At 44.8% G+C, this 23,482-nt stretch overlaps 1 protein-coding gene across 2 annotated transcripts in view; it reads right to left on the bottom strand.

Annotated features, from left to right (window-relative positions):
• The window catches only part of Trpc4ap (transient receptor potential cation channel subfamily C member 4 associated protein), a 63,369-nt gene that overhangs the window by 9,258 nt on the left and 30,629 nt on the right, over nt 1-23,482 (bottom strand). Inside the window, exons 7-14 of one of the 2 annotated variants that reach the window (XM_057781941.1) lie at nt 19,270-19,477; nt 12,428-12,613; nt 8,747-8,889; nt 6,669-6,800; nt 5,349-5,407; nt 3,392-3,493; nt 2,286-2,369; nt 1,034-1,124 (exon numbers count right to left, since the gene is read on the bottom strand). In XM_057781941.1, coding sequence (XP_057637924.1) covers nt 1,034-1,124; nt 2,286-2,369; nt 3,392-3,493; nt 5,349-5,407; nt 6,669-6,800; nt 8,747-8,889; nt 12,428-12,613; nt 19,270-19,477 — 1,005 coding nt within the window. Of the gene's footprint in view, nt 1-1,033; nt 1,125-2,285; nt 2,370-3,391; nt 3,494-5,348; nt 5,408-6,668; nt 6,801-8,746; nt 8,914-12,427; nt 12,614-19,269; nt 19,478-23,482 lie in introns of both variants that reach the window. The other variant, XM_057781940.1, reaches the window with a different exon arrangement.

The raw sequence follows: 23,482 nt of genomic DNA, 5'->3' as shown, positions 1-23,482 counted from the left end.
GAAGCTCAGAACACTTGCTTGCTTCAAGGCAGCATCCAGGTGGATGGAATCTGCAGCTCTCTAGGTTCTTTGCTGAGGCTACTTGGTGGCTCCAAGGGAAGAAAGAGCCAGGTGAATAACCTCAGCAGAGGGGCACTGGGTGGGCAAGGAGTATTCACTTTGCAGGGCTCACAGATGAAGCTTTTGACCTGCTCTGCAGCCACCTTCATGGACAAAGTGTCTGTCTCCAGATCTGGCAAGGATTGCTGGCCGAGCACTAGGGCCGCTTGAGTAAATGGAGGACAGAACTTAGGTGCAGTGTACACATTTTGACCCTAAGGGCTGTCTTTAGGTTTATCAATGAGACTGTTTAAAACATAAGAATCAATAAATATTTATTGAGAATAAGAAGCCAATTTAACTCCTGTTTTCACATTTTCCACTTTTGTTTTCTGGTTGTTTTTTATTTTCCCCTACTTCCCTTTCTTCCTTCTTTTCTTTCATTGGTGCTTTATTTGAGACAAGGTTTGGCCTTGAACTTGTAGAACCCCTGCTTCTGCTTCTGAAGAGCTGGGATTTCCATCAAGCTCAACTCACTTTCTTGAACTTACATTGATTTGGCAATTATTTTCCTTTACAATTTATGGGTCAGTTTCTTGTTCATAGTAATGATAAAAACAATAAACAACAACAATAACAAAACCAAGTGTAACTCAGCCATTTGCTCCATTATGAATCTGCTTTTTTTTTTTTTTTTTGCAGGTCACTGATAAATATGGGAATATTAACTTGTAGTCAATACCAAATATCCTCAGGGTCCAAGGCCTTGCTGGGTAACTTTATAGTCTATATTCCTGCATGCTGACCCGAGTCCCTCAGTCACCTATCAGTACTTACAGGGAGCCCAGAGCTGGCAACCCAGGGCAAACACTAGAACAACGTGTACTTGGGAAAACCAGACTCTGTCCCTGAGCAAACTACTTAAGGCTCAGGATGAGAACTCAGAGAAAGGGGCTAGGAGGACGGCCACCTGCACCCCGCTCCGCAGCCATACCTCCAGAAGGCCTCGCTTCAGCAGGAACATCTGGTCTGCATAGGAGGTGGTCCCTCGGAGGAAACTTTCCACAGCCCGGGCTTGCCAAAACCTGTGACCCAAATGTTGACCCCTGACCCGGGTGGCGATGGCTGCCCTCTCCTGGTCGAGGTTCAATCCCCCAGGGCTAGAGTTGTCTGCAGCCAAGTATCTGACATTTATTGAACATTTTCTAGTCTTGGGCCTCATCCTTAGATCTTGAGGACAGAGCAGCGAACAAAGAATTGCTATCCCCCTATCAGGGCGCTCACAGCTCAGCAGGGACCCGTCTTTCATGCGGCTGTACCAGAGAGGGTTTGCATGGCATAGGTAGTGGCATGAAGGCTCAAAGAGTGGCAGCTAGTTAAGTTCCATGTGAAAATACTCTAGGGTCACTCTCAGAAGACTGGAAGGACATGAACTTTGGAGCCAGGGAGGTGTGTGGCCAGCAGTAGGGTATGTGTGGACAAGTCACTGAGCTGGTCTAAAGAGAAAACAGACACCGAGTAGACCAGAGGGCTCGGCTGGGATCCACAAGGGAAGGTCTGAATAGGAAAGGCTGAGGTGACAGAGACCCTGTAGGGACAGAGCCTTACACCCAGGCCTGTTGGGATCCCTCCTGTCCTAGGTCTTCATTAACTTTCCCAGGTGGCTAGGAACTCTGCAGCCTCTTCCTTGGTGCCTGGCCACTTAGCAGATGGCTTCTGGGGCAGCTGCTGGATCTGTTTCTTCCCATGCTGCACTGAAGCAGGTTTCTTCCTTTTCACGCTTATTTCTTTTTCTTTTTTTTTTTTTTTTTGGTTTTTTCGAGACAGGGTTTCTCTGTGGTTTTGGAGCTTGTCCTGGAACTAGCTCTTGTAGACCAGGCTGGTCTCGAACTCACAGAGATCCGCCTGCCTCTGCCTCCCAAGTGCTGGGATTAAAGGCCTGCGCCACCACCGCCTGGCACGCTTATTTCTTATAACCCCAGGTAATGTCACACAGGCAGGGCCTGGATCCCATTTTTGCCCCACCTCTCTAGTGCCAGCTGGATGAATGCTCAGTCACCTCCTGGCATACCCTGTTAGTATGTGAAAGGGGTACACATACTTACCCACTGAGTCACATGAAGCCAGGAGCAGTGAGGCCAACTTCCCCCATTGGTGATCACTCTTAAGGAGTGGATGAGAGACTAGCCAATTGGGAAACCCTGGCTCCTAGACCCCCTAAGAAGTGCGCCTGTCCACAGACTCACCTGAATGAAGACTCTGCTGGCTCCTTCTTCATGACCTGCAGCAGCCGAGTTAGTAAGCCCCTCTTGCCATCACACACCAAACTCCTAAAATCAAAGGGACAGGGCACCAGTGACAGATCTGAATGAGCTAGGTTCCTGTGCTGGTGCAGCCGGGTGACAGAACAGGCGAGGCAGGGATGCTCTCTTGCTCCACCCTCTGTCAGGACATCAAGAGACTGCAGCTGTCAATTCAACAGCCAGGTGCATTTCTATTGCATAGGCCAGTTTTCTCTCCTCAGACTGGCTGGCAAGAGGCAGAGGCACATCCGGGGCCAGACAGGGCTGAGAACAGCCAGAGGAAGGGCCATTTATATCACAAGTGGGTTTAATCCAGGCCACAGCAGAGTATGCCAGATGGAACAAAGTCTGTACCAATTGGGCAGGGCCCAGAGTTCACTCTCCTGCCCTGGGGTCATTTCCAGCTGAGCTGTGGGCTTCCAGGCCCCAGTTTCTTGTCTATGAGGCAAAGGCAGAAGATAAGAAAACGACTAGGCCTGTCATGGTAGCAGGCGTCGGTGTCTGGGCCCTTAAACTCCCTCTTCACACAGCAGTTCCACTTCCATCCCCTGCAGACACCAGAGCAGCGCTGTGTTCATCCTATCAAGATGTTGGGGAGTTAATGGATAAGGTTGCTGGATAAGGTCCATAAACTCCTGTGAGCCTGGCATGTCACTGTGCTGTTCCCAAAGACGAGGTAGACACAGCCAGCACACAGGACTTGATTCTTGGCAGGGGGAAAAGAATCTGCTTACCCTGCTTGGCACAGCTGTCACTGGGCAGGGGATGAGAAGGATGACAGCAAAGGGGACAAGGAGGAGGGAGAGACTGCAGCTACCTTTGGCAGGGGGCCGCTCGAGACCTCTATCCTCTCCATACAGAGAGGAAGATGATGACAGCACTTCCTTCTGAGAGCTGCTGTGATGTTCAGTTAGGAATGCAGGAGATGTGAGTATCTAGCACATGAAGCCGGTGGGCATGGTAGCTACGTGTGAGAAAGGGCAAGTATGCACACCTGTATGTGCCTTCCTGTGAGCCCTGTAGCCACAGCTGTCCCCCACCAGGATCACCTGTCAGTGTTGAGGACAGCTTCCACCTCAGGGATGTTGGCTTTCAGAGAGATGGCACTGAGTTCATTTAGCTCCTGATTGTTGAGCAGCAGGTACTTGTTCCTGAAACAAATGGGTTCAAAGGGTAAACAGCAGTAAGCTCTGCCCCTGCTGTGGGGAAGAGAAGCTGAGACTCCAGCAGCCCTTCCACACCTGCTTGCCACTCACTACCAAGGCCCTTCCCTCGGCATCTCCAGGTCTCCATCTTGTGCACTGGACATTTCTATATGACTTCTCAAAGCCACCGGCACCTCAGCATGTCCAGTCCCATCTGTCATCTTACTCTGGGAGCCTAGCCCTGCTGCAGCATTCTCAGTGGCCAGAGTCACCTAAGCAGAGGTCTGACCAGCTGTGACAGAGCTGTCCTCTTCATCCAGGCTTGTCATTATGGGTCTGTGCGGCACACAGCCAGCATCCTCAGCTGTTTCCCACAGGAAGGGAACTCTCACACGGTTCCTTGGGTGGTTTTCAGAACAGGGCTTGGACTCTGTCACTATTGAAAACGCTTCCCCCAAACCCCACCACTTCAGGTGTGTAATACCTGGGAGTGAACATGACTCAGAGACCTTGTGCAGCCAGGCCACTTCTGCAGCCACATTACACACTGAGCCGCTCACACCCACACCATCTGGCCACTCTGGTTTTCCTGACCATGCCATGTCCTTCCTGCAGGGGCTTCTCCACATGTGGGCCTTCTGGCTAGAACACTCTCTCAGGCTGCCTCTTTGCCCCACTCAGGCCTCTGCTCACAAATTGCTTCTGCAGTAAAGCATCACTGGGTACCAGGCAGCCGGGCAGGAAACCTGCCCACTGTCCTTTCACAGAGCTGAGTTCTGCTCCCACACACTGTGCCCATTTGTCACCATGCCCTCTCACTGGTGACCTTCTCTAATGTTATACTTCCTTCCCAGATGTCCCCTTCATGACAGCACAGGCCAAAGTATTTCCATTCCTCACGGCACCCGCTAAGCCAGGCATACAGAAATGCTCATTTGAGAGTTTGAAGAAAGCTAGGAACAGACAGACAGACAGACAGACACACAGACACACACACACACCATCCCCCCCAAAAATCCAAAGACAAAAAGAAAATGAGTGCAATTTTGTAATAAAATCTGTGCCTTCAGCCACAGATGCTCTCACAAGAGAGAATCACAAAAGAGATAGAGGCTTCCAGGCCACACTGTCCGTGGGCATATTCTATTAGCTTGTACAATGTTCCAAAACTTAAACCAACATTTAAAAGCCAGGTTAACCCCCAGCACTGTGAGAAAACCAAAAGGACAAATCCCCACAGTTAACTCATCCTCTAAGCTGTTCATGGATGCTTTAATTTCTGGCTTTCTTTGGGACATCAAAATATAAGTGAATGAATGAACAAATAAATAAATAAATAAATACATAACTACCAGAAGCCATGTACCAGTGTGTCCACTTCTTTGTGCACACACAGCTGTTGGGTCACCGAAGTCCTTACTATAAAGCTAAGGCCTACATCAATGGCTTTTCCTCCTTCCCTGCACTGTTTTCTTTATAATGGACAAGTATTTTCTTGTACATTCTCCACTAAAAGCTTAAACATTAAAAATCAAAGATTAGAACATCTCAAAAACTGTGTGCGCTGAAGGGGGGTCAGCACATTTCATTGTGGAAATGGGGGTCTCCATGTTTTCAGTCAGGGCTCTCTGAAGCTCAGGGGCCAGTTACTGAAGAAATGTGTTGCTCCAAGGGCAATGAGTGGCAGCCACTTCTGTCCTTTCAGAGGGGCTGTGAAGATGCAGGAAAAACCCAGTTCTAGATGAAGGAAGGACAGCCACACCAGGACACTGGGTGGCTCCTGCCAGGCCTTTGAGTCAGAAGTCAGAGAGAAGATGAGGGGAACTGCCTGGAGATTCCACTCCATGGCACATATACTTACTCATGGTGGTCACTGAAACTCTGGAGAAGCCTCAAAAACTGGATCTTCAAGGTAATGTCCTATAACACACCAAAGCTATATTAGTTAGGATACTTCTATATAAAACAAGTGTGGACTCTGGTGACATCCCTGTCTTGCTACACTGTTTCTTTTGAGTTCCTGTCCTAAGCACAGCAGGGGTTTTTCTTTAGCTGAAAAGTCAGGCGTTCATACCCGACCAGTGCCAAGGTAAACGAATACAGACCTTTTATGCCAACAATGTCCTAGCATAGCAGATTCAAAAAAAAAAAAAAAAAAAAAATCACTCAAGTCCCTTCACATGTGAGGCTAGCTTAAAAGCTAAAATGAAAACCTGTAAGAATCAGAAAGACCTGGCCCAGAGATCCAGGGCAGAGATGCTTAGGAGCTGAGGGAGGTGTGTGGATGAGAGAGAGGCCAATAAGGCTATGGCTTCAATGTCCTACAGTAACCAGACAGAGCCAACCTGTGAACCAGAGAGCTGGGTAAGAAGCCTGGGCCACTTAGGTTTGGCTGGTGGGAGCTTCCCAGGAGAAATAAGCAATCCTAATCGAGGAGCAGGGCCAGGAAATTAAACATAAATATAGAACGGGCTCCTCTTAATGCACTGGCTCAGGAATGTCCAGGGCAGAGGCTGCACGGGTCCTCCCAAACATCCCAAAATGGGGGACATGCTACCCTGAGGGTATGAAACTCCAAACACAAGCTAACGGCATCACAGGAGCATCTCCAAGGGACCAAAGGAAAACAACTGACAAACCATTAAAGAGATAAATTGCAAAAAGAAAAACAGAAGATGTGGTGTGTTTACACAGCAAAGACCAAGTGATTTCTGAATAAGTCAGACATGTTATCTAGACATGCAAACTATACTCCTTTTAAATTATTCACTCAGATGGACAGAAGAAAAGCATTCTGACAAGGCCAAAGAGAACAACAAAGTGGGAGGCAGGCACTGAGAAAATGCAGTGCAGGAACCCAGGGCGCCAGGTTCTGCTGGCTTTACAAACTTCAGGTCTTGGCACACTTTCCTGCCAAGGGGCTGGGAGGGCTGCTCTGAGGCCAACAGGCACATGACCTTTATCATCCAAGAACACAGAAGCTCAGAGATTCTGTGACTCAGTCACGATCTCCTGAAAAGCTGAGTGGCAAAGGATGCCTGATTCTCAGTTTAATGTCCCCTGAGAAATAAAAACTTCCTCTCTGCTCTCATCTTCAAGAATGAGACACTCAGGGTCAGCAGCAGCCCTTAAAGAGCTAACTCCTAGTGAACACCCTGCTGTTCCCAGGTCTCCTGCTTACCGGGCTACAGTCACAGTTCTGGTTGTGACCATGGAGGACAAGGGCGGAGGCTGAATGCTTCCTCCAAATCAGTTTGTCAAACAAATTATTGAGTCCTGGGATCAACTTGAACTCAGCAATCATCCTGTGGACCTGTGTGAGGAGGGAAGGGAAATAGTGAGGCCATAGTGAGATGGATGTGTGCTAAGATCAGTACAGACAGCCACCCTCAGGATGAAGAAGAACCGAGTGCTGCCACTTAAAGACAGCATCCACGCATCTTCTACCTTGAATGCACAGAAAAATGCCCCTTAAAAATGTTTGTGTGTGGTGTACAAATGAGTGCGTGCACATGTGTGCTGGTGCCCTCGTGTGCTGGTGCTCTCAGAAGCAGGAAAGGCATCAGATCCTCTGGGAATGCAACTCACCAGGAGGAGTGTGCCATCCTACTGGGCTTAAATTTTTTAAGACAGGGTTTCTCTGTGTAGCCCTGGCTGTCCTGAAACATGCTTTGTAAACTCAGTGATCCACCTGCCTCTGCCTCCCGAATGCTGAGATTAAAGGTGTGTACCACCATGCCCAGCTAGAAACTTGTTAATTTTAAGGGTTGGAGACATGGCTCAGTGGTTAAAAGTACTGGCTACTCCTCCAGAGGACCTGGCTTTGATTGGACATCTACACAGCTGTTCCCAACCTTCTGTAACTCTAGTCGCTGAGGATCTACTACCCTCTTCTGGTGTTTGAGGGCACTACACCACAGTATATAGCCCAGACTGGCTCTGAACTTGGTATCCTCATGCCCTCTCTTCCTGAGTGCTGGGATTATACATTTACAACACTATGCCCAGCTCATGTGATGCTGGTTTTTTGGGCACACAGCATGCAAGAGTTATGGAATCATTGAGGCTTTCATTGAAATTTCAAAAGGCCTAGAGGAGGGTGGTGCATGAACCCAAGCTGTGATGGAGACCCCAGGATGTATCTATGGCAACTACAAAGAAAGTTGCAGACAATGTCCAGGAGAAATTCCATGAAGGCAGAAATGACAAGGTCACAGGGCAAGGCTCTCAAGTCACTGGAATTCACTTCAAGACACTGCACACCCCATTCTAACCACAGGGCTACAGGTTTAATGATTTCTCTGTTGAGTTTCAGCCTCACTTTCATCTTGCCCTTCTTTGTCAGCCATCAGGGCCCCTGACTTTGGTTCCCAGCATCCATGTCAGGTGGCTCACAACTCCAGCTCCAGGGAATCTGGTGTCCTCTCCTGGCTTCCATGGGAACCAGCACATATGTGGTAATACATACACACACACACACACACACACACACACTTTTTTTTTTACAAGGCTTATAACAGTGAAAGGCTTGGTGCTCAGTTGCTCTACTGCACCTACATGACACACCTTTTCTTAAAAAGATAACGTTTTAATTTTTTGAGTCTATAATTACATCATTCTCTTTTCCCTTTTCTCCCTCCAAACTCTTCCATGTATACCTTCATTTTCACTCTTTCAATTCATGGCCTCTTTTTCTTTAATCGTTGTTACAGAAATATATGTGTGTACACACACACACACACACACACACACACACACACACACAATTTCTGAATACATAAATACAACCTGCCGAGTTGTATTGTTACTGTAATGTTACTTCTATGTACGTTTTCAGGGCTGACCATTTGGTATTAGATAACCAATTGGTGTGCCCTTCACAGTCAGTTTTTTTTCAACATAAGGTGTCTCTGTGTAGTCCCTGTAGTGGAACTCACTATGGAGACCAGACTTGTCTCTCCTCCTGAGCACTGGGATTAAAGGTGTGCACCACCACGCCTGGCACACAGCATATGTCTTTAATCTTACATTACTAAAATAAAGGTCTTCTCTTGGCCTGCACAGTTGCTATCTAGAACTGCTGCCTGAAGCCCAGAGCAGATGCTCCAGGCTCTAGAAGCAGTCTGGTTTCCTTACAAGGAGGCAAATAACCCACAGCCTCTGCTGAGCTAGAGAGTGTGCGCAGGTGCACCTGGATAACCCACAGGTTATGTGGCATCTGCTCTCACCCCTCCTGCTCTGAGGCTGGGGAGCACCCACCTGGTTTCGCTGACGTCCCATCAGCAGCACACAGAGGACATAGAGCACTTCCAGTTTGTACATGATCTCATGCATAATCTTCATGGACTGGGGCAGCTGGGTCCTGGCTGAGGTATGTGGCAACGCATTCTCCTCTGAGGTGCCTAGAGGGGGGAACACAGTGGAGGCTGGCACAGCCCCCGTAAGATGGGTGAGGCATGGCTCCTGAGGAAGCTTACTCTACCCATAGGTGTGTTGTGAAGAAACTGGGATTAAGGAGCCATCAGACCAGACTCAACCCTCATTAGACATTTTAAAAGCTAGGAAACCTCCTTATACCCACAAGAGCAGCTTAGAAAGCTAGGGAAGGCCTCCGCAGTTCTGTACTCTCCAACATCAGGTACAGCATTCCCACACAGCCACCGTGGCAGCCTCTCCCTGTTCTTGTCAGCAATCAGACAGTCAGATGCCTGGCTGCAAATTGTGGAGAACACTCTTCAGGTCTGCAGTGGCTAAGTGCTGTCTACATCGCTAACTGCATGAGGGATTCTCTGACAAGATTTCCCTTTAGGTAATTGCTCTCATTCACTTCATTGCCCACGTAACAAGAGTCCAGCCCTGGATTCTTAGGAAGAGCTCTGACAATGGACGGTGATACAAGAAGATGACAGGAAGCAGCATGGCACAGGAGCTAAGAGCACAGATGCAGAGCCAGGCTGCAGTCTAACCACAGGTCTGGCTGCGTGGCGGTGGGGAAGCCAGATGACTTCTCGGTGCTTCCTAGTCATCCTCTTTTGTGAGACAGCGGTGACGTCAGTAGCAACTCCTTGCTACTGTTATAAGGATAGAAAGAACCTTCTGGTGCTCTGAACAATACCTGCACTAGTAAACAACACGCAAGGATGGTAAATAAAGTAAAAATCCAGTTCCGCTCTGCTAATGCTTGCCTGTTGTAATTTAGAAATTAAAAAAGTTAACTAACACAAACTGTGCCTATTAATAGGACATATTATATGAAGTTTTGATAAGATAGACACATACATATACAATGCTTAACAAATGATTTAATTAGTTAAATATTATCTTCTCAAACATCCAAAATTCTTTAAGTTTTTTGGGATATAGGGTAATATAGTATATACTTGTTTTCTATAATCACAGGGCAATAACCCACTGGAACTTTCTGTTTTATTTTTATTTATTTATTTGGTTTTTTGATATAGGGTTTCTCTGTGTAGCCCTGGCTATTCTGAAACTCACTCTCTAGATCAGGTTATCCACCAACTCAGAGATCTGCCTGCCTCTGCCTCTGCCTCCCAAGTGCTGGGATTAAAGGTGTGTGCACCAATGCCCAGCTTTTGTTTTTAATTAAATTAAATTAATTAATTAATTTGAGGGAAGGTCTCACTCTGTAAGCCCGGAACTTGCTATGTGGCTCAAGATAGCCTTGAATTAGCCAGGCGGTGGTGACGCACGCCTTTAATCCCAGCACTTGGGAGTCAGAGGCAGGCAGATTTCTGTGAGTTCGAGGCCAGCCTGGTCTACAAGAGCTAGTTCCTGGACAGGAACCAAAAGCTACGGAGAAACCCTATCTTGAAAACTCAAAAAAAAAAAAAAAAAAAAAAAAAAAAAAAAAAAAAAAAAAAAAAAAAGGTAGCCTTGAACTCAGACATCCATGAGATCTGACCAGACGGGGACTCCGCATTGCCATATAACTGTAAGTTAGGCACTTGTGCTCTCTTTTTGGGTTAGTCTGTGCGTGCTGCCTGGAAGTCAGCAGGCAAAGCTAAAGGAAAAATTATCACTGAAAGCAATCCTAAGTGAGAAAATGGAATCCATTTAGTACACTTTTCTCTACACAGGAGAAAAGCACGATCCACTCTATCCCCAATGGATACCCTCACCAATGGCCAGAACACTGGTCTGAGGTGACTGGATGGAAGCACACAGACTCTTGCCTTGGTAAGCCACTTGAGCCTTTTGTTTTGTTTTGTTTTGTTTTGTTTTCCAAGACAGGGTTTCTCTGTGTAACAGTCCTGGCTGTCCTGGCTTTGTAGACTGGGCTGGCCTTGAACTTGCAGTCATCCACCTGCCTCTGCCTGGCGTGCTGGGATTAAAGGCAGAGCCTTGAACATTCTTAGTTAACCTGGCTCTGGAGAGCTCTGGAGAGGCCTGAAGGAGAACATGGCTATGGGAGGAGGAGGTCCAGACTGGTACACAAGTGGTGCCAGACGTAATGAGTATCCATGTGGGAGAGGGCAGTCCATGTAGGTACAGAGAGAAGGTGGGGTAGGGGTGGGGAGTGAGAAAGAACATGAGTATGAATTGCTACCTTAGAGGCATAATTTGTATTTTTTTAATGGCTAAAGTTGTTGGGCAGCTTTTCATGTGTGTTCAGCCATTTATTCGTGTTTGGAGAAATGTCTATTTAGATCCCTGTCTGTATTTTGGAATGAGTTGTCTCTTTATTCCTCCTCTATGGGTGTTCTTTATATGCTTTGTTTTTAAATTCATGTGCATGTTCATATCTGTGTAAGGCCAGGAGAAGGCTCTAGATCCCTGGGAATCAAATTCAAGTCCTCTAAAAGAGCAATAAACAGCCAGGTGGTAGTGGCGCACACCTTTTATCCCAGCACTCAGGAGGCAGAGGCAGATGGATCTCTGTGAGTTTGAGGCCAGCCTGGTCTACAGAGCAAGTTCCAGGACAAGCTCCAAAGCTACAGAGAAACCCTGTATCAAAAAACCAAAAAAAAAAAAAAGAAGAAGCAGAAGCAGCAGCAGCGGCGGTGTTTTTAATTACTTCAGCCCCCATGTTCTTTTTATCATTGAATTAATTAACTCTTTTGGTCAGTACTTGGCACTGAACACAGGGTCGCACATGTGCCAGATAAATCACATCCCTTGACTTCTCTATACATTCTATATTCAAGTCCCTTATTACACATGTAGTTTGCAGAACTGTTCTGTTCTGTGGGTTTGCCTTTTCTGCTTCTTAGTGATGTTTTTAAGACTTTTACGAAGTCTACTAATCTCCTTGCTGTGCTCAGATGGCACATCTGGTGAAACCACGTGAAAACTCGTCAGGAAGACCTTCCCTTCCATGTGCTATGCACTTCATATGCTTCCCAAAGGCACCCTGCATACCTGCCTAAAGACTAACAATGAGATCAGAGACATGCAAATTGTCTCCAGCGTCCCTTAGGGAAACCTCTATAGGCAACAGGCCACATACACTCCCGAGGAGGCTGCTAAATTGGATGTAAAAGTTTTTTTTTTTTTTTTGGGGGGGGGATCTTTACATCTACATACATAAAATATTAACTGTAACATTCTTTTCTTATGATCTCTTTGGTTTAGGTATAATGGTAAAACTCTTTTCAAAGAATAAGTTGAAAAGTATTTGCTTTATGGAAAAGCTTAAATGTTGGTAGAATTCACCCGTGAAGCATGTTATATAGGTTCTTAACCTGAGCTTCTTTTGCTTTCCTAATTCAATCCATTTATTATATAAATTCAGATTTTATTTCTTCTTTTCATGAAGTGAAGTGGAACTTATTAAAGTTTTAATACAGTCCTGGTGTAGGACCACCTTAAGGAAAATTCTACTGTAAGCAACTCTTGAGTCTCCACAAAAAGGAGACCAACAACGTTTCCAAGGGGTCCAGAAAAAACCTTACCCCTCAGGGGCCCCATAGAAAGTACCTTGATTGTGTTCAGACTCCTCACTGGCCACTCTCATCAGGGCGTCCAGCACCAGCGCGTTGTCCAGCCACGTGTACCACTCCTCCAGCTCCTGAAGGAAGCTGGCTGTGCCTGTGGACTCTGACACTTTTCGAGTTGCCAGTTTGCAAAGCCGTTCCACGAAGCCAGGGATGCTGAGGAGAGCAGCTGCAGGAAGAGAAAGGGAAGGAACTTACAGAACAGCTCTGCAGCCCTGAACCATGACGGGGACCGCTTGTTCCTTTGATTGCTATTTCCTTCTGTTGGGATGGAGTCTCCGGGGCCCAGGCTGGCCTTGAATTCCCAATCCTCTGCTTCTACCTCCCAAGTGCTAGGATTATAGATCTGTGCTACCTTATCCAGTCAGGAAAGACTCTACTGTGATAGCAGCTAGAGCTATCCTCTTAAAAACAAAATACCAAGGGGCTGGAGAGATAGCTCAGAGGCTTAAAGATAAAGAGACTGCTCTTCCAAGGGTCTGGGTTCAATTCCCAACACCACATAGTACTCTCAACTGTCTCTACCAGTTCCAGGGGATACGATGGCCTCTTTGAGCACTGGGCACCCATATGGTACACAGACATACATGCAAGCAAAACAGCCATATACATAAAATAATAAAAAATAAGTAGCCAGGCATGTTGGCACACACCTTTAATCCCAGCACTCAGGAGGTAGAGGCAGGTGGATCTCTGTAAGTTCGAGACCAGTCTGGCCTACAAAGCAAGTTTCAGGACAGCTAGAGCTGTCTCAAAAACAAACAAACAAACAAACAATGAAAATGAAATGTCAAGCCAAAATAAAATAGCAACAAACTTTAGAAACAAGTTCAGATTTTAGATGTGCAAGAAACCTGGCTCTAAGTGGGGATATAAATCAAAATGTCTTTATGCTTTTTGTGAGTGTATGAGTAAAATTTTTGGTAATTTTTTTCATTACAAAAATACCCAGTCATATACACAAAAATATCTGTATTAAAGGAATGGAGAGACAGCTCCATCAGGAAGTATTTGTCACACAAGCATGAGGACCTGAGGTCCACCCCTCACACCATCTAAGAAGTTGGCCCTCAGAGCCAGTCTAGCCTAACCAGCAAGCCAATGCCTCCCCGATTCCTCCCTGCAGACTGCAGGAATTTGATAGAGGTGTTTTCTCAACTGAGGTTTCTCTTCCCATTTGACCCCGACTTCAAACTCTACTACAGAGCTACAATACTGAAAACAGCCAGGTATTGGCATAAGAACAGACAGGAGGACCAATGGAACCGAATAGAAGACCCGGATATCAATCCACACATCTTCGAACACCTGATCTTTGATAAAGAAGCAAAAAATATCAAATGGAAAAAAGAAAGCATATTTAACAAGTGGTGCTGGCATAACTGGATATCAACATGTAGAAGAATGAAAATAGACCCATATCTATCACCATGCACAAAACTCAAGTCCAAATGGATCAAAGACCTCAACATAAAGCCAGCCACACTGAATCTTATAGAAGAGAAAGTGGGAAGTACACTTGAACCCATTGGCACAGGGAACCACTTCCTAAATATAACCCCAGCAGCACAGACACTGAGAAAACAATTAATAAATGGGACCTCCTGAAACTGAAAAGCTTCTGTAAAGCAAAGGACACGGTCAACAAGACAAAACAACAGCCTATAGAATGGGAAAAGATCTTCACTAACCCCACATCAGACAGAGGTCTGACCTCCAAAATATACAAAGAACTCAAGAAATTGGACACCAAAAGATCACATAATCCAATAAAAAAATGGAGTACAGACCTAAACAGAGAACTCTCAACAGAGGAATCTAAAATGGCTGAAAGACAATTAAGGAAATGGTCAATATCCTTAGTCATCAGAGAAATGCAAATCAAAGCAACTCTGAGATTCCATCTTAACACCTGTAAGAATGGCCAAGATCAAAAACACTGATGACAACTTATGCTGGAGAGATTGTGGGGAAAAGGGAACACTTCTGCATTGCTGGTGGGAATGCAAGCTGGTACAACCCCTTTGGATGTCAGTGTGGCGATTTCTCAGAAAATTAGGAAAAAACCTTCCTCAAGACCCAGTAGGGCTGGAGAGATGGCTCAGCGGTTAAGAGCACTGCCTGCTCTTCCAAAGGTCCTGAGTTCAATTCCCAGCAACCACATGGTGGCTTACAACCATCTGTAATGAGGTCTGGTGCCCTCTTCTGGCCTGCAGGCATACAAGCAGACAGAATACTGTATAAATAATAAATAAATTAAAAAAAAAAAAAAAAAAAGACCCAGTAATACCACTTTTGGGTATATATCCAAAGGATGCTCAATCGTGCCACAAGGTCATGTGCTCAACTATGTTCATAGCAGCTTTGTTTGTCATAGCCAGAACATGGAAACAACCTAAATGCCCCTCAACCGAAGAATAAATAAGGAAAATGTGGTACATTTACACAGCAGAAAAAAATAACAACAGTTTGAATTTTGCAGGAAAATGGATGGAGCTAGAAAACATTATTATGAGTGAGGTAACCCAGACACAGAAGATAATTATTACATGTACTCACTCATAGGTGTTTTTTAGACATAAAACAAAGAAAGTCAGCCCACAAACTACAATCCCAGAGAACTTAGACAACAATGTGGACACTAAGAGAGACTTACATAGATCTAATCTACATGAGAAGTAGAAAGTAGAAAAAGACAAGATCTCCTGAGTAAATTGGAAGCATGGGGACCTTGGGGGAGGGTTGAAGTGGGGAGGGGAGAAGCAGGGAAGGGAGCAGAGAAAAATGTAGAGCTCAATAAATATCAATAAAAAAATAAAAAAGAAAAAAACTGGATGTGTAACTATTGTGGAATATTCCCTTACACTGTGTGAAGATACGCCACTATGATTGGTTCAATAAAAAGCTAAATGGTCAATAGCCACATAGGATTTTGGGGCAGAGAGAATGCTGGGAAGAAGGCAGAGTCCCAAGTCAGATGCAGAGGAAGCAGGATGTACAAGAGATAAGGTAATAAGCCATGAATCATGTGGCAGCATGGAAATTAATAGAAATGTGTTAATTTAAGTTGTAAGAGCTGGTAAGAAACAAGCCTAAGCTATCGGCTGAGCTTTCATAATAAGTCTTCATGTGGTTATTTGGGAGCTGACAGGCAAGACAGAGAAAGACTCGCTACAGATGGTGCCCAATGTGGGGGCATGTATTTCTGTATAAAACCTGAAAAAGCTTTAAAAAAGGTTCCAAACATACAAAAAAAGTAGCCAAATGTGGCTTCCTAATCCCAATCTCTCATGGGGCTGCAGTACAGAGATGCATCTCCCAGCTGCTGCTGACCGGCTTGAGCCACCAGCACACTATGAGCTAAGCTGCACGGTAGTTTAAGATCTTGCTCTTGCAGAGAGAAAAGGCTACAGATAAGCAGTAAAGCAGGTTTAGACAGAAAAAAAATCTCTAAACAGGTTACAATTTGTTTAAAATGTGTATAGGCTTAATAAAAAAGGAAAGTGGATAGAGATAGTCATAAATAAAAAACAACAAGCCATGTTGTTGGGAAGGGAAATACATAGGGAGTCTAGATCCTGTATGGTGCTGTATTTACTTTAAATATTTTGATTGCTGATGAGCAAACAATAGCTGCTGAGAGACACTGGATTATAAAAAACTACTAAAGTAAACCAACCTATATATTTTTAAAATGTTTTAACTTCAAAATGGAAGTCAAAAATATGCTACATTGGAGAAGAGGCTATGCTTTTGTTTCCACAGAAAATGAAAGGCTGTTGATTCATTTAAGGTTGACAGAGATCAGATTTGATCAAGGAAGATCCCCTGTTTTCTGAAGTACCAAAAGGTGTTATTTAAGCTGCTAGGGGAGAACGGCCATCAAAATCTTATTCAGCTGTGGCTCCCGGATGCTATACTACTGACCAACCAGCAAAAGTGCCTATGGGTGTACAAGTGGCAAGTCAATAGTGGGGAGGAGGATTGCAGGAGGCAGAGGGGTCAGGGACAGCACAAGAAAACCACAGAATCTACTAACCTGGGCTCACAGACACTGAAGAGTCAACCAGGGAGCCTGCATGGACTGACCTAGACCCTCTGAACATATGTGACAATTGTGTAGCTTGGTTGTCTTGTGGGGACTCCTAACAGTGGGAACAGGGGCTGCCTGCTGTTGGGACCTTTTCCTCCTGCTGGATGTCTCATCCAGGCTCAAGAGGAGAGGAGGTGCCTAGACTCACTGCAACTTGATGTGTCATGGGAACCCTGCCCTTTTCTGAAGAGAAATAGAGGAGGAGTAGATGGGGAGGAGGAGAAACTGCAGTTGGGATGTAGAAACAAGAAACAAATACAAAAACTGAAAAGAATGAAAAACCAATTAAAAGTCGATTGAGTTCTGGAGGTGAATCTTAGTGGCAGAGTGCTTGCCTACCATGAAGCCCTGGGTTCAATCTTCAATACCACCACACAACACACACACACACACACACACACACACGTACGCACGCACCACCAAGAGTGAGGTTCCTCAAAATTTTAAACAGAAACTTGCATACAGCTGGCTCAGCAATTCCATCCCTAGGCATGTACCCTAAGAATTGACAGTGGGTGCTCAAATATACGTGTGCTCACAGCAGCACCACTGACAACCGACACTGACAACAGTCTAAAGAGAAAAACAGCCCAGATGTCCCTGACACGTGGATACGTTGTGGTATATGCATATCATGAACATTACCCAGTCATATAGAGGAATGAAACAATGACATGCCACAATGTCAGTGACCTCGGAAAACATGCCAAGTGAAAAGAAACCATGTACGAAAGGTCACACAGTAAATGATCCTGTTGGGATTTATATCCAAAATACAGCCACAGCAACAGAAAGCAGGTTAGAGGCTGGCAGGAGTCTACAGGAAGGGAACAGGGAAGAATTGTTAATTGTGCACAGTCTTTCATCCTGAAGAGGTGAAAATGTCATCAAAGGCGAAGCTGTGCAACTCATAAATATATTAAATGTCAGTGAATTGTTCACTCAAAAGTGGTTAATTTTGTCATATGAGCGTGACGGCTGGTTTTAATGTCAACTTCACAGATTAGAATCACCCGAGGCACTCTCCTCTGAGCAATTGTCCTGATGGTCTTAAGTGCTACAGGAAGAGCAACCCCACGTGTGGGTGACACTTCTAGCAGCAGTCTGGACTTAAGAGCACGGCGGAAGGAAGAGTACCGCTTCCCTCTCAACAGCTAGTTAATTTATCCTGTTGCCGCCGCCCACAATCCTTCACAGATGTCAGAACCAGACAGAGGGCCAGAGGTACTCCAAGAACCCACCAGGTTTTTGGCACCAGACTGGGACTGAGAGGCACGAGTCTCTCAAACTCAGCATCTCCAGTGTGAGGCTGACACTGTGGGACTACTCTGATTGCTGAGGCATTGGGCTCAAGGCCAGAGCAATCGGCTCTCAGCCTCTAGCTATGAGACAGCTGCTGTCGCTATTTCAACATAAGTTAATTTGAAATACATATATTTCTATGCATTGTTTCTCTAGGGAATCCTGACTAAAACAATGATCTTTATCTTAATGTAGAATAATTGCAGTGAGGACAAAAAACAAAACACCTCTCCTCCACTTTTTATTTTTCATTTTTCTAACTTATCAGCTTGGCTACATATCAAGCAATCCAAAAATGGCCTACACTGGGGAAGGTGCAGGGACAGCAAGTGACAAGACTAGCAATTATCTTGCAGGGTTAATCCACCAAAATATAAAATTCAAATACCTAGCCCACTGTACCCTATTATTTAAGGGAGTTATCTGTAGAAACAAAGACCTGAAATAAATCAAATTTGTATCAACAGGATATCAGAATAATAAATTACAGCATGCATATATATGGAATACTATCTACCTGTAAGTGGAACTGTCTGATTTTATATGTATAGGAATGAATAACTTGCGGAGTAAAGTTAATTCAAAACAGACGGGCAGAATAGAATGGTGACTCTTATTTTCCATTTCCACAAACTAAAGAGTTTATTTCTTTCCCTTTTCGTCCTCTGGTGCTTGTTATCTCTGGAATACAGTGCTCTAAATCAAACAGCCTAAGAAACATACAGTAAGAAATGGTTGCTGTCAATCACTTCCTAGCAGGTAAGCAATTGGCAGTTCTTTGGATCCTTCAGTTTCTTTATGCATACTGCAGTAAACAAACAACCATGCATCTTAGTCCCCATCCCCATCTTACATTAAAGTACCCACCCTTTTTATCCTCTTACTCCCCACCTACCTCAACTGCTAGGGTCTGAACCCAGCACTGTGCTAAGCAGGCACCATCTGCCACTGCTGCCCTTTTCATAATGAAAGTATTTTGTAGCGTTCCCTATTCCAGTCTATATATGTATCATCACTCTTTTAAAGCTATGTAATTCTTCATGATACAAAGAGTCCGTGATGTAAGTGGCTTCTCACCGATGACCATGTGGGCTGTCCTGCTCTTCTGTTACCCAGCTGCCATAAAAACATGGTATATACTATGTCTATAACAGGGTAACAGGGGTTAAAACATTCGTAATTCTAATTAGACAGTGGTTGTTTTTTTTTTTTTTGAACTTCTAGATCCATTAAGAAACCTGATTAAAGCTACTGAACTTTGTCCTGAAATATAAAACAAACAAACAAAAAACCAAGAAACGCACATATAAAATGTACATCCTCCAAATGGGCCCCAGAAGCCCTAATACACTGATTACATATAGGTATTAAGAGCCAGATGATTTAAGAAGGGTCTCAAATACAATCTAGAATTGTTGAGAATGCTTTACCTTGGTTGATTTCAGCTGCAGAAGGCCCCAAGCTCAAGCTCTTCTTCTGCTGAGCATTTTTGGCAAGAAGTGTGTGTTTGTCGTCATTCCCTGTGTCCATCTCTGAAATGGTGACAGCCAGAATCCGGCAGAAGTTAGCAAGCTGCTGCTGATCGAAATTGGATACTAAGGAACTCAGATTAGGAACTTCATCTAGCCGAATCATTTCCTATAGAAGACACAAATAAACAACCCCCATGCTCAATTCCTCACGAAGCTGTGCGTATCCTCCTTGCATCCCTCCTCGGGGCTCAACAGTGAGACCACTTGGGTTCAAATCCCAGCTCTACAGACCTCAGCTGTGCAACCTCAGTTAACTTCTGCACTCTCTCCTCTTGCCATTATTTTGAACCTGTGTTTACGTTCCCAGGTAGTTATTAATAGAATGGGACTCACCTATCTCAGCTAGTGTGGAGGTTACATTTACCCTGCAAGCACAACTGTTTCCACTGGCTACCTTTGTTCTGGCAGCACATTCTGTGCCCTCTAAAAAACCTACCACTCAAGTTTTATAAATCACAAATCACTCTTCTCCCTATAGAATTTTTTTTTTTTGAGATAGGTTCTATGTAGCCCAGGCTAGCCTTAAACTGTGCGGCTGAGGATGAATTTGAGTTTCTCATTCTTTTGTTTCCACCTCGAGTGCTGGAATTACAGGTGTGCACCCCTGTGCACAGCTGATTGTGGTGCTGGGATCAAACCCAGGGCTTTGTACATGCTAGGCAAGCATCCAATAGTTGAGTTATAGTCCCTATTCCTAGATTAGTTTTTTGTTCTTGTTTTTTTGTTTTGTTTTTGTTTTTTGGGACAGGGCTTCTCTGTGTAGCCCTGGTTAGCTCTGTAGACCAGGCTGGCCTTGAATACACAGAAATCCACCTGCCTCCCAAGTGCTGGGATTAAAGGCATGTGCCACCACTGGTGCCTGGATTAATTTTAAAAAAGAAATAAAACTTTTCAAACAAAGCTAAAGGCATCTGCACAGTCCTACAGTTACAATCCCCTTTCACTTTCCAGAGGTAACCATTATTTTGAACTTGTATTTACTGTTCCCAGGTAGTTTTCAGTCCTCATAAATACTTCCATTAATCTCCACAACACTGCTGGGCACGTTACGTGACTATACCAGACCTTGCTTGTGATTCCACACTGAAATCTATACAGAACTTCCACCAAACGGCTCTAATTCAGTTCTTTCCCACTGCTTTACGACACGGTGTTTTGTTCCCCTCTCTGCACACCTAGGGGACTCTAACTCCTCACTACCACTGACTGCTGCAGTGAGCATCAGTACAGTGGTCCTTGTGGACATGTGCACAGTATAGAACTTACCTTCTTCACTTTATCAGACACACTTCCAACGTTTTAAAATTAATGTTCACTTCTACTTTTAACAGACGTGTAAAGGAATCTCCCTTCTTTTTGTAGCTGTATGATTTCAGTCTCACCACAGGTTTGTACATGGAGAACTAGGCTCTCAGGGAAGAGCTACGGGAAGGTGGTGAAACCCTGAAGAGATCTTTAGGGAACTAGGAGCATCCTGCTAGAGGTGCTTCACCTGGGACTCCTTGGTAACTCGTGGGAGAAAAGTATAAAAAGTCCGAGTTTCATCCCACCCAGTGTGTCTCTGTGGCTCTCTCAAACTCCACGTTGCTATCTGCCGTGAGGGCAGCCACTCGGGCTGTGCTGTGTGAGCCTGTCTACACACGGCACCTGTTCCCTCATCCCACCCATCTACTTCTACTAGACTGGCTATTTCTCTATCACTGCACAGAAACTTTTAATTATTTCTTTTGCATCTACTTCCCAAGCAATCCAACACTAGACCTTGACTTTTCTTTAGAGTCCTAATGCATGGCACTGGGTGGCAAGGAGCTCAAGAACTGCACTAAAAGGCACATGATCCCTGGATGTGGTGATGAAGGACAGTGGCTTGTTAAGAAGGAAGCACTTGGGAACAGGGGCCTGTCCCCTCCCCAGTCAGTATACACCCATGCTGGCTACTACTGTTACCATGAGACACTCTCTCCGCTCCTCCGATCCCCAGCCCATCTAACTCAATGGATGACTCTCAGCTTCTCCATCCTTCCAGCCCTGGCCAGCTCAGGTGTGAGTTCAAACTAGGTCCCACCACCCCACACCCACTTTTCATTGTTGTTGGTTATAAGATGGGGTATCCCACTATCACTTAGGCTAGTTTAAAACTCATGCTATAGCCTAGGCTGGAATTAAGACTTCTAGTAATCCCCCTGCCTCAGCCTCCCTAGAATAAAGGTTACATTACACCCAGCTTCACTAATTTTTTAAATTTAACATTTGATAATGTTATAAAACATACTGGGCTTTTTCACTGTTTGAGCTTCCCTATCATATCTCTGCCTCTGTGAGGTCACCACTGCTATGAATTACTTTGTCATTAAAAAGTTTTGTTTGAATTTTATGAAAATGATAGGTGGCCTCCAGTGCACTGTGCTGGCTTTATCTCTAGTCACTCCCTCTTCAGCTGTGCTCTGACCCACAGCACCAGTCTGTCTAATGCTTTATTGTATTTCAGTGTGTGATAAGACATGGGTCACAGGCTTGCTTTTAGTCTTCTACTCTGAAACAGGGGCACCCTAAGTTTTGTTGCTTGATGCCCACAGAAAAGTTTTTCTAGGGCAGTAGCTACTAAAGAATTCTGATCGACCAGTAAGACATGTGCTTTCCACTGCAACAAAATAAAAATGCATGGGGCGGGGGGAGAACATCTTTAAACAATATTCTTCCATGACACACTTGGATCTGTTTCATCTAGCTGACAGACCTTCAGGGTTTATTCTAGTGTTCTCATTTCTTTTGTTGCATGTATGTGTACACATATTCCCATGTGTGTACATGCTGGATGGTATACATGCTGGCCAGAGGCTGATGTTAGGCGTCTTACTAGATTTTTATCTGTCTTGTTTATTGAAATATGGGGCTTGCCTATGTGCCTTGTTTAGCTAGCCAGCTTTGTCCAGGATCCCTTGTCTGAACTTTCTAGGAAGTAGGATTACACATGGGCCACCGACCATTTGGTTTTTATGTGGGTGTTGGGGATTCAAACTCCAGTCCTCACACTTTTACTCTGTTTTATCCACCAAGCCATTCCCTAGCACCTAGCATTTTTGTTTCCTTTAAAATAGTTTTCTAATTGTATTTTATTTAATTGTGTGTGTGCATGTGTGTGTATGTAGGTAAGTGTGCATGTGTGAATGAGTGTGTGTACATGTGTATTTGTATATGTGTGTATGTGGTATATATGTATATATGTATGGGTGAGTATGCATGTATGCAGAGATATATCTATATGGTGTGCTATAGTCAGATTTTTCTTTGGGCTGCCAGCAAACAGATAATCACATGGGCACTTATTAATTTTGAACGCTTGACCTTAGTTTAGGCTTGTTTTTAACTAGCTCTTATAACTTAAATAAACTCATTTCTATTAATCTGTATCCTGTCACGTATGGCTATCTTCCCTCCTCTGTGTCTTTCCTCACTCTCCTCACCATGACCAGATTCTTCTTCCTACTTCCTCTCTGTGCCTGGAAGTCCCGCTCATACCTCCTGCCTAGCTATTGGCCGTTCAACTTTTTATTACACCAATCACAGCAATACACCTTCACACAGTGTACAAATACCCCACAACAGTGTACATGTGTGTGTATTTCTTGTGTGTATATGTACATATGCACACACACACACATTGGTGGGCGTGTGCCAGAGCACAAGAGGAGGCCAGAGGACAAGCCGCAGGCACTGGTTCTCTCCTTCCACTATGTGTTTTCCAGGACTGAACTCAGGCTGCCAGGCATGGTGGCAGGTGCCTACACTGTGAGGCCATCTCTCTGGCTGCATGTTTTCATTTTTAAGACTCATTTACCCACAAGTATGCTTAGGCACAAGTCACAAACAGCCCACCCACAGTAAAACACTGAGGCCTAGCCCTTGGGGCAGTGCTTCTGAGTGCTGTGCACACAGCATGTACACACACACACTCAAGAACAAAATAAACAAATAGGTGAGTTCATTCTGCTGAGAGTTCCCACCCTATATTCATCAGGATCTCCTCCCTCACCTCACACAGTATAAGAGCTGCATTCCCACTTATCCATGAAGCCAAACATTTACTCATGGCTCATCTGTTTCTCCTTTG

The sequence above is a fragment of the Chionomys nivalis genome, chromosome 9 (assembly GCF_950005125.1).
Source record: "Chionomys nivalis chromosome 9, mChiNiv1.1, whole genome shotgun sequence".
NCBI classification, from domain to species: Eukaryota; Metazoa; Chordata; class Mammalia; order Rodentia; family Cricetidae; genus Chionomys; species Chionomys nivalis.
Note: the sequence above shows the minus strand (reverse complement) of the source record. Positions and strands in the feature narration are given on the sequence as shown.